Source organism: Erpetoichthys calabaricus, chromosome 16 (assembly GCF_900747795.2).
Source record: "Erpetoichthys calabaricus chromosome 16, fErpCal1.3, whole genome shotgun sequence".
Taxonomy (NCBI): domain Eukaryota; kingdom Metazoa; phylum Chordata; class Cladistia; order Polypteriformes; family Polypteridae; genus Erpetoichthys; species Erpetoichthys calabaricus.
Window position 1 is genome coordinate 54491855 of NC_041409.2, and position 12466 is coordinate 54504320.

The 12466-nt window shown below is 35.0% G+C and overlaps 1 protein-coding gene across 2 annotated transcripts in view; it reads right to left on the minus strand.

Moving 5' to 3' along the window:
- Nucleotides 1-250: 250 nt before the first annotated feature.
- cep170bb (centrosomal protein 170Bb) overlaps nt 251-12466 on the minus strand; it is a 132080-nt gene continuing 119864 nt past the window's right edge. For both annotated transcript variants that reach the window (XM_028821984.2, XM_051919848.1), the window contains 4 exons: nt 10360-10411; nt 6072-9151; nt 4872-5875; nt 251-4805 (listed from right to left, as the gene is read on the minus strand). In XM_028821984.2, coding sequence (XP_028677817.1) covers nt 8934-9151; nt 10360-10411 — 270 coding nt within the window. In that variant the 3' untranslated portion in view covers nt 251-4805; nt 4872-5875; nt 6072-8933. The remainder of the gene's footprint in view (nt 4806-4871; nt 5876-6071; nt 9152-10359; nt 10412-12466) is intronic.

Here is a 12466-nt window from a genome sequence, read left to right on the forward strand (position 1 = left end):
TTCTTTTTCTTTCTCTTGGTGGACACAGGCTCACACCCTACGCAGAAACAATGTCACCACTTGGATGTCTCACCTTTCTCCATTATTTCTTCATACAGCAGTTTTGCATTCTTATTCCATCACAGTGTTAGAGACAACCAAAAAAATGAGAAAACTGGGTCTGGACAGTATGCCAGTCCCCTGCAGGATAATCATCTACAATTGGCTGTTTGAAGCCAGAGAATAACCAAGTGTTCAATCATCGAAAATGTTAATCAATATACACATTTTATTGAATGATATCTTTTTTTTGTACATAAAAAGTGCCATCACTTCTGATCAGCAGTAGTATTGGCAATACATATTTCTATATATATCATCTATATACAAAACCCTTTGACAGCTTTAATACCAATCCATCTTGTGATCTATCAACATTGTAATTTTACTGCACAAAAGAAAGAAAATCAGCATAAAAAATTAAATTAAACCAACCCTAACAAATTACAGCTCAGGTTCCATGGATCATTTTTCACTTTAAACATACATACACACATACATACTGTTTACCTCACAAAAGCATCAAATTAAAACCAAGAAGGACAAGCAGCCATGCAACTGGGCCCTAGGAAAGCCTCATGCTTTGTCATGTGTCAGTGAATACACTGAATAAAAAAAGACTTCTGAAGTGAACTGAAACAGCAGGGGCCATGTGAACTAGTGACACTGTATGTCCAGTGTAATCACCAAATTGCATAATCTTTAAGTTTATACTTTGCAGTATGACCTGCACAATTAATAATGGGTTAAATTCTTGACCTGCACAATTGAAGAGGTGAGTTCCAAAACCTGCTAAGTACATTTTTTGGCAAACTTTAGGTGAAGCATGGTTGTGACTCATCAAAGGGTCGGCTATGTGCTTGGTATTGAAGTGGGCTCCAAAATATATTGCTATAAATTTTGATGTGAGTTCCAAAACCTGTTAAATACATAACCAGCTTAGTTCCAAAAGCTGCTAAGTACACCAGCCAATCATCTCAGCGCATTTGCCACGTGACAAAAAAATGGCGGACGTAAATATGGAGTTTGATGAGACAATTTCTAAATCAAACAATCCCAGGAAACGAAGCAGAAATCCTGAGAATTGGAAAAGAAACGTAGAAAAGAAGAAACGATATAGCAGCACTGAAAAGATGCCAAAGATTTCTTGCAATCATGGAGGTGTTGGTAGGCATCGTGGAACAAGATGCGACGTTGGCCAGCTCACTCCGGCTGATGTTGAAAAGTTTCACAACGACTTTTACAAAAAACAAGTGAAATGGAGCCAAGATGATTTTATTCTGATCCAGATGTGCATTACAAAGCTGAAGCCTTCACGAAAGAAAAAGCCAGCAAAGCGAGCGACCACTGTTGAATACTATGTAAGATATTTCAAAACATATTCTTAATAATTTTGAATATTGCTAAACTACGAATATGCGGATGCTTGGAGAAGCGAGAGCTACATTTCATGGGTATAATGAGTCAGCTAAGCTGAGGTGATTTTATATAACTACCACTAGCTAGCCATTGTCCGAACCTCTAGATATCGGGTTTAGGGTTAGAGATTAGGATTAGGGTTGGCTAGTGGTAGTTATGCATTATTTAATTTGATTTGTGATGTAGAATTTTGACATTCTAGAGATTGCTTATAACTTTTTTAATTTACTACTTAAACAATGCTTAACAGGAATTCATGACTTTTAGCATTACTTTTTAGCTAAATAGTTTAGAGACTAAAAGCTCTGTATTTCATTTGTTATATAATAAAAATATTTCAAGATCCAGAGCACTTTTGATGAAAGTTTCTACTTATAGGTTTATGGAATAGCATTGATTTAGCGTCAAAACCTGCTAAGTACGTTTTTTTCCTATTTTTTACAAAAATGTAAAATATTCAGATTTCTGAGATGTCCAGCAATTGACCTTCAGTAATGAAACAACCAACATTCTGCAAAAAGAATTTTAAAAATATCATTTCAAATACTTAAAAATTATTTTTCTCCTTTTCACAAAAAGTTGTCTCCTGTACTTAGCTGATTTTGCAACTCAGCTCTTCAATTCAATTAAGTGGTTATTGCAAAAAGGACAGGGCACTCACATCCATCTATGTGCACCTACAAGCTCATAACAGCCTTTTAAAGACTTTTCCCTGAACTCCTCAACAGTTTTGCTTTAATGAGTATAACTGTTAGTTTTGAACATGAATTTGTAATTTCTTTTTGTCGCACAACAGTACCATTCATCACCAGTGCACAAATGCTAAACGTGAAAGCAGTTGTTTTACTTGCTGAAAAAGTCAGCTGTCAAGGTAGCTTAAGTCCATATTATTTCATGGACCACTAGAAGCAGATTCCCATCAAGCCCAGCTTACACAGATAACAGGTGTGTACCTTTGTCACAGGCAAAGACCAACAATAAGACAAGCGTCAAGGACAAATGGCCTAGTTCATCAAAAGTAACTTGCCATCCCGTTTAATGCATCTACTGAAGGCTAATGAAAATTAAGGGTGAACAAGAAATCAGAATGACCTGTTCAGTCTAGTCCTTGAAGTAGCCATTTCCGTGAAGCTACCCTGAAGTGTTTCTCTAGTACCCCAAACAGTTTTTTGTTATAAAGGTAGGATCTGGACAAACAGACACAAAAATGTGTCCTGGAGGACATCTGGAACCTTGCAGTCAGCAGTAATTTTCATGTGACTCAAATGATCATGTAATTCACCTATACAAAATGGAGAATGTCCACAGACTAGTGCTCCATTTCTTCGTATGTACAATGGATGCAAAATCTAGCATGCCATTGATTCATCTTGTTCTGCAAAGTTTATAGACATAAAATTGTCTATGAAACAGTGCTCACTAAGGCATGATACTGTACACTGTGGACTTGCCTGATGATTAACTTCATAAACATGCATAAAGACATTCAAACAAACAGAGAGAGATGAAATAAAAAAAGTAACTGAATCCCTAAGAGACCTAACTATTGTCTGAAAAGCCACTGGATAGGGGTGCTTGGATCTAGGTGGACAGAGGAAGTGTATAGGTGAAGAGGGGTCAAAGCAGCCATGCTACTGCTAAATGTAGCATTAATAGGCAACACAGTGAATTTGAACCTTAAACAATTGTTTGACATGTACAAACTACAAATCTAAAGCCAGCCAGTACATCACAGAGAAAGCCTATGCAGAACAAGAGAAGTGTAGAAATCTCCTGAAAAAGCAGCACTGTAATTAGGTATGGAGAACTCCTTTTTTATGTACCTGTATTGTTAGGGGACGGCTATTCATTTAAATTTTGGCTATGAAAGTCAAAGTCAGTATTTTGAACTCTGAACGCAACTGTGCCATTTTCTGATAAGTGTATGCAGCATAACATAAATATATAGAATTGGACAGTAATATACCTCAAATTATGCATTTTACTACTGCATATGCAGTATGAAAATATGGTCAATAACTTACTGTACAGTACAATATACAGATTTACTGAAAAATGCTTATAAATAAAAACTCACATGACGAATAGGCCACACTGCTATAACATGCAGTATTAGATAGGAGAACACACTGATGTTTCATAGTCTGCTAGCAGTTGTTGCTTAAGGTTGTATACACTGATAAATAGCTCATTTTAGATGAATTTTAAAACATTAACCCCAATTCCAAAAAAGTTGTGATGCTGTGTAAAATGTAAATAAAAACAGAATGCAATGATTTGCAAATCTCATAAACCCATATTTTATACACAATAGAACATAGAAAGCATATCAAATGTTCAAAATGAGGCATTTGACTATTTCATGAAAAATATCAGCTCAATTTGAACTTGTTGGAAACTACAAGTCTCCAAAAGGTTGGGACGATGGCAACAAAAGGCTGAAAAAGTAAGTGGTACAAAAAAGAAAGAGCTGGAGGAACATTTTGCAACTAATTAGGTTAATTGGTAAAAGGTCAATAATATGATTGAGCATGAAAACAGCATCTCAGAGAGGCAGAGTCTCTCAAAAGTAAAGATGGACAGAGGTTCACCAATCTGCAAAAAAAACAACCTACAAATTGTCGGACAATTTCAGAATAATGTTCCTCACCGTAAAATTGTGAAGACTTTGAATATCTTATAATCTACAGTACATAATACCATCAAATGATTTAGAGAATCTGGAGAAACCTTTGTGAGTAAAGGACAAGGCCGATAATCAATAATACATGCCTGTGACTTTCGGACTCTTGGGTGGCACTGCATTAAAAAGAGGCCTGATTGATGGAAATCACTGCATGGGCTCAGGAACACTTCCAGAAATCTGTCTGTGAACACAGTTCGTTGTGCCATCCAAAAATGCAGATTAAAGCTCAATCATGCAAAGAAGAAGCCATATATGAACAGGATCCAGCAACGCAAAGTAGAAAACTGTTCTGTGGTCAGAAGAAATTACATTTGAATTTCTTTTTGGAAAACATGGACACTACATCCTCCAGACTAAAAAGGACAGGGACCATCCGGCTTGTTATCAGCATTCAGTTCAACAGCCAGAATCTCTCATGGTATGAAGGATGCATTAGTGCCTATAGATTTGGCAGCGTACACATCTGAAAAGGCAACACCAATGCTCAAAAGTATGTACAGGTTTTAGAGCAACAAATGCTTCCTTCCAAATGATGTCTTTTTCAGGGAAGGCCTTGCATATTTCAGCAAGACAATGCTAAATTGCATAATGCATCTATTAGAACAGTATAGTTTCACAGTAGAAGAGTCCGGGTGCTGAACTGGCCTGCCTGTAGTCCAGACTTTTCACCAATTGAAAACATTTAGTGCATCATGAAATGAAAAATACAACAAAGACAACCCAGGACTGTTGAGAAGCTAGAATCCTATATCAAACAAGAAAGGGACAACATTCCTGTCCAAAATGTACAGCAACTGGTCTTCTCAGCCACCAGACATTTATTGACTGTTGTTAAAAGAAGAGGAGAGGCTACACTGTGGTAAATATGGCCCTGTCTGAACATTTATGAGATGTATTGGTGCCATCAAATTCAAAATAAACTTATTCTTTTCTTAAAATGGTACATTTTCTCACTTTCAACATTTGATAGGTTCTCTATGTTCTATTTTGAATAAAATATGGGTTTATGAGATTTGCAAACCATTGCATTGTTTTTATTGACATTTTGCACAGCAACTTTTTTTGAAATTAGAGTTGTATTAGTACACACTGTTTAAGGTTGTACATACTGACAAAGAACTCAATATAGATGAATTTTAGCACGTCAGATTTCAGAGGCAGGACTCACTGATGCTCAATCAATTTGTCTAACAAAAGGCCACCAAACAAGAGCTGTCACCAAAAGAGAATAACAGGAAAAGAATACAAACCTGGAAGGGCGTACTAAAGCCAAAAAAACTCAAGAAGAACTATGGAACTGGGAGACTCAATTGATGCTGTTCAGGCTGAGATTGCTAAACACGTACAAAAAAGATAGAATAGCATAAAGGTCCTACCACATTTAATTCTGTAGCTCAGTCATTATAATATAAAAGTTTGATTAGATATGGTAATATTGCAACATGGAGTAGTATTCACTACTACTATAAAGAATTAGAAAATAAGGCAAACAAATAAAACCAAAACGAAATCTTGTGTAAAATATATGAATGTAGGGAGAAAAATAAACATGGAACTACAATATGGTGGCTTTAAGCCAAACAAGAAAGAAAAACATATTTAAGAGTAATACTAAAGTCACCACTGGCCCCATCTAGGCAGTGATAAACAGGTAGCTAGGACGCCAGGTTATATTGCCATGTGTGCTGCAGAGGTTTAAAGAGGCCCTGCTCTAAATTCTCAACAAGAAACCTAAAGATATATATTTTCTCACAATACAATGTAGAGAAAAGCCAAGCAAAATGACACCTTTTATTGGCTAACTAAAAAGATTACAATATGCAAGCTTTCGAGGCAACTCAGGCCCCTTCTTCAGGCAAGATGTAATCATTTTACATAAAAGGTGTCATTTTGTTTGGCTTTTCTCTACATTCATAATGGCTAACACGGTACAACACCCTAGTACTCACAATACAATGAAAGATAAATTGAGACTGTTAGCATTGCCTGAACATAACTATATTAATGATAATCAGTTGGGCATACCAGGCTAAATATCCATGTGCTCTGTAATTACTGTAATTATTATTATTATTCACCCTTTCAATTTACATCACAATATTAAGTAAAGGAAAACACAAGCCATGTGGTTAATCACAAGGAGGTCATTTCAGTCTGTACCACTGACTCACAGTCTGACTCCAATGGGCCACTTAACCAGCCTGGACTGCAGTTAGAAAAAAAAGGCAGTCCAACAACTGAACAATTCCTATTAATCTGTGAAGAGTGCCTTAAGGTATAATTCACTACTGAAACAAGCTACATAAAATAAAGGGGTTTTGTCACTTTTTAAATAGGAAATACAGGAACAGACAAACAGTTGACTGTCTGAACATCCATCATGTAAGAATTCCCTAAACTTTGGCGTGTGAAACACAAAATGATATGCAAATTAATTCAGAGTTTCAATGCATCAGATGCCCACACAATCAGGGCACAAGGTTCCCAAATATTACACTTACATTCATTAGTGAAAAATTCCTCATTCTTTACTTAAAAAATGTTGTATCTAAGCTCCATCACAAAGTCCGACTTTATACTAAGCTTAGGGCAGCAACCAATCCTGAACCAGGTGCCAGTTCAGCATTACAGTACAATACAATCATAGTACTTACATTGACTTGAAAAACTAGTACTTAATGCAATCGTGTTTATGGGAGTTTAAAGAGTACAGTAATTCAAGTTTTAATAAAAGTAAATTACCTCTATTATTAAGTTATTTTTTTGTACTGTGGTTAGTGTCAGAATCTTAATTCACATTACTAAATATTATGTAAAACATTATGTATTACCATGCTCTCTGTTTTTAAAAGGAAAAAGAAATAATGTATAACTGAATGTCAAATTACATTCATTTCAAAAAGACTAAAGAAAAGTAAATAGTTTAAAAAGTAATTAATAGTTAATTATTCTCTTAAGGAATAGTATGAGTGTGGAAATTCACTCCTTGGTTCCTGATTTAATTTTGTACTGCCACACAGTCATTATATTGGTTCTCTAGACTGTTATTCCGTATTAAACTCACAGATATTCAAGTTGTTGAGAAGAAGAAGCCACAGTGAGCAGCATAAAGAGATTACTGGATAGAAGCATCTAAAATGGCCGTGATTAACAGTTAGATAGGAAGATAGTGGCCTAATTTAGTTAAAGCAAAGATAAACAAAGAGGTCTACATTTTTTTTTACACAAACCCAACTATGAAGTGATTTATGGTCATCTATGATGCATTAAAATATCATTGAAAGTTTGTGACACACTGTACTGAGGTGACCAGACATGTAAGTAAAAGACAGACTTTTATATTATTTTAGCATGATAATGAAGAGGCAACACACTAAAAACAAACCAGATTATTTGTGCAAAGCTGGCTATAGAAGCACAAATCTCTAGGGTGCCTCCTGATCCCACCTGTTGCTATTCTACCCCTATATTCCCAAAACATGGTACACATAACCTGTGTATTAAAGAACAACCTGCTGACATACCTTTAAATTATCCACAATAAAGAGTGGTGAAAGTGACCCAAAAGCAAAAGTTTTGGCAGGAGTCTATCTAGCCTTCGGCACCCACAAACAGACTACAAAGGCACTAATCTGAATTAGTGTGCATGTTAACTCTTTGTATACCCCAGTAATAAACACTATAAAGGCCTAAACAATACAAATATTTAATGCAATATGCAGGTTAAATGTGGAATTTCATGTAGTCCCAGGTTGGATTTGTAAAATACTGCCACTGTATCAGACAAAGAACTGTGTTCCCCTACTCCACATTCGATAACTATACTGTAGGTTTTCATTGGCTCAGAGACATAAAGTGCATGAGGTTCAGCATTCTACAAAATAAAAGCATCACTACAGTAACTTATGCTCTCATGGAAATAAAGGCAAGAGCTCACTTTCAAAATACAGTTCTTCTAAAATCAGAGGCCACACATCACAACTAAAGTGTGTTCACCAAATATGAAAATGACATAGCAACTTTCAAATTTGAGGCATTGTTTTATGTACGCTTGCACCAATGACAATTTTAACCAGTTTAGAAATGTTTTGCCTGTAAAAGTATATTGACACAGAGAATTATTAAAATTGCATATGCTACATGAATATTTTTGATCAAATTTGAGAAATAACAATGAGTGTGTTGTAAAACTGAAAGAAATTAAAATATTTTCCTCCCCACATTTTTCACCAAAACAATTTCAGTGAATTTCAACATTTTGCATTATTATCTGCTGCATCCATGTGTCTTGCATTCTAATTTCACATAATTGTATGATAAAGCTGACTGAACACAATAACATCGCAACATACAGTATTAACACTGTTTTCTGTGCAGGGACACTGCTGGCAATGTAAATTCTGCCATAACAAAAGTAAAACACCATTTTGACAGTACAAAAGAAACAATTTCTCTGATTGCTTTACATTAATTCATCAGTATGCTTTTATACACAAAGCACAAAATCAATATGGCACTATGAAATGGCTCTACAGTTGTTCATGAAAAGAAGGCCCGCCACCCATTTACCATTTTACACAAGGCTTGATACTGAATGCATTCTGCTGCACAGTGATAAAATGCCTCCATAAAAAGGCAAAAGTAGTTTTGCAATCCACTCAGAAACAAGTTGTTTTATACAGCATATCAACAATATACAAGACATATACAAAATCTCTGAAATCAAGCCTAAATCCACAGTCATTCATCAATAACCAATACATAATATGAATTACAAATGCAAATACAATCAGACAATGTAGCCCTTGTCATCAGCACTCACTTTCTTCTTCCCCTGCTCACCCACAATACGAGAGCTTAACAGAGGGAAACCCCCTCCTTGTGCAAAAGTTCCTGAGTCCCCTGCTGTGGCAACTTGGCGGTTTACACTGGTAACAGGCGTAGCACTTGATAAACCCCTAGAACGAAGGTCTGTACCACCAGTGGGGTCAATGATATTGTTGATAACTAAATGAAGAAGAAAAAAAAAACAATTGAAAAAGTGTTAGACCTGACCTCATTTCTTATTGGTGTAAAATAGAAATTGCTGCAGAGATGAAAGCTTTAACTAATTTTTATGTGGTCTAGACAGCCAGTAAAAAATCTGAATAATTCACCTTTACTAAATAAATGTGAGTTATGAACATAATACAAAAAAAGTGAACAGGAGAATTCATAAATTATCTGAAACTGAGAGAAATATTAATCCATCAGATTTGTTAGGAGTCCAAAGAACTGTAGCAATGTGCTTCTGGCATACCATTTACTGAAAACAAAGCTCCAAGACAAAATAATACTTAAAATGGGATGACACCCCCTGTGTTGATGCAAAGTGGAGAGTGCAAAAATATATCTGTAAGGGAAACACTTGAAAATCAAACAAAGTACAACACCAGCATGAAGGCTCTTGTTTGCTAAATGGGAATTAATTTGATTGATGCCCATTATTTTGTCCCATTTTAGACTGCTCTATAGTTTATTATTTCTTAATAGTTGAAGCCCGAATCTATGAAATAATTGCTTAGTAATAAAATGCCTGCAGTCGAACATCCACTAAAACCATTTGGCTAAAATTACCTGAAATAAGTTTAAAAAAATTAATAAGATCCAGTTGAAATGAAACTGATATAAAACATACATACTGAATGCTGTAAAAAGGTTTAAAAATACATCACAAGTCAAAATCATATTCGCAGTTGGACAAAACAGCCCATATTTTTACATGGAATTATGAGGTAGCTGCTGTTTATGAAATAGATTAATAAATATAATTTCAGGTGCCAAAATCCTAAATGGCCTGCACATTCTGTGCCCCTAGTTTCCAGAGTAAATCAACCAGTGCACTCTAAAATAAACTCCAAATGTTTTGATTCACTAGAATCAATATTAGTTTAGGACACTTCTATTCTGAACGCATCCAGTATCATTCTCTGACTTTTACATTTGCCCATTTATTAAGAATGAACTGGAAACACCAACCAAGATGACGTGTCTATTGCTTTAAGAATGACAGGACCCAAGTACACAGTGTCCTATTCACTTTACAATTTTTCTTAAACTTTAGATTAAATCTCATATCTAATTATTGCCCAGTTACCCAACTTTATGAATATTATACTTATCTAGGGATATTTCACAGAAAGTTATTTTCTAAGAAATTATAAACTGATAATCACCTTCTAGCTGTTTTTGAACTCTTCTCAGTTCCTTTAGAATTGATGTTATTTCCTGCAATAAAGCAAAAAAAAAATCTCAACCAAAAATTCCAAGATACACATTAGTTGAATTAATTTACATTAACTTATATATGAAGCTGATTATTGCAAAAAGCAGCAATAGGTCTAATGTAGGAACCAACCATGGATAGGGTGCCAATCTATCATAGGGAGCACTCACTCAGACACCTGCACTCAGTCACACCAGCTTAAAACTGCCAACTAACCAAACATGCATGTGTCTGAGACATGGAAGCAAAGTTAGAGTAACTGGAAAAAAACAGAAACACAGAGAATGTACAAGTCCCATACACGCAGGGCCTATGCTGAGATACAAGCCCAAGACTTTGTAGGCACAAGGTAGCCATCCCTATTTTAAATAGTGCATAATTTATTATTATTATTATTATTATTATACTTACTATATTTAGCTTTAAAATATATTCTTAGCATAAACTAATAATAAAAGCACACCTTACCTTGAAAATGGCCTGACCTTCAGCACCAGTTATTATTACCAAATATTACTGTAATTTCAATCCAGTATCACTCTTTAATCGCTGTTAATTTTCATTATGAAACATTTTCATTTACATTTACTTGCTTAGCAGATGCTTTTATTCAAACAACTTACAAAACACAGCCAGGAAATTTTTGTCACAGCAGTCAGACAACAGAATACAAGTTTTTGAATTTTTTAGTATTTGTAGTGTAAGACGCTATTATGTGTCATAAAAGAAAAAATGGCTTTCACTTTATGGACTTAAATGGTAATTTTCACCAGGTGCAAGTCTCATTTCAAGTGCACAGTTGTCTTATGTAAAGTCCACATCTACTGTAGAGCAGAGTATTTGCTTCCCACCATTACTCTTAGTTGTTTGGGCTGGTGATTTGCTATTAAAAACAATATTTATTCTACACTGGCTTGTAGCATCTGTAAGTTAATTTTGCCTCGACTATAGACATAGCTTTGAAACTCTGATTTCACTACACCATCACTACTAACATTCAATTTGAAACTCTAATGCTTCCCCTGCACAGTTTTCGTCCTTACCATGCAAGAACATTAAATTCGATGCTACTTAATTTCCCATTTCTAGATTTTAAACTATGACATGTTTATTCACTGGCATTTCCAATTGTTCCATGACTTCTAGTTTTTGTTTTCATCTCAAGACAGTTATGATCTGCCTTGGATATCGAAAATTGTTTTCTTAACCTAATGACCCTTGTTCATACATTACAACTTTCCATCTACTTTTAGAGCTAACAGCAGTATTATACAGGTAAAATTCAATTACAACAAATATCTTTACAACAAAATTTTCATTACAACGAAGTATTTTTATGGTCCCGACAGTTTCCCCATATGACACGAGTCTATAGAAATCTCGTTAATATGAAATATATATTCAGCAGATACTTTCATTACAACAAAGTGCCCAAAAGACCTTGAAATGCCTGAATGAATCATTCCCAGATCAGTTAGTTCTGTGGCTGCTGCTCAGTTGTGCACAACAATCCCCAAACAGAAACATTGTAAAAAAAAATAATAAAATAATAATAATAATAAAAATTTCTTTCTTCGAACTTTCCTCGTACTTTTTTTTTTTTTTTTGCTGTTTTTGTTTTCATTGATACCGTTTGCTTATTGCTAGTCAACATTTGAAAAACATCCATTGGAATTTAACTTATTTGCACCCTCCTATAGAAACGGCAGACACGAAAAAATGATAACAGTTCATATTAGAAAAAAAAACTCGATTGTGACAAAAAGAAAAAGACATTACCAGTGAATTCAGAATTTCGCCATTGACACTGTCAACTTTCTTGAAAGACCGAGCAAAGAAAGAAGAAAAATCTCGGGTTGCAAATGTATGCGAACTGCTGAATTTGAAGACGTTGAAAAAGCTGTTTTTATGTGGTTAAGTGATGCTCGTTTAAGAAACATTCCTATTAATGCGCCACTGATTAAAGAAAATGTGAGGTTTCTAAACTCTCTTGGGACCTCCCCCAATGGGACAACACACCTGTGGAAGACTGTTTATCTGTTGCCAAGGCAACAGCA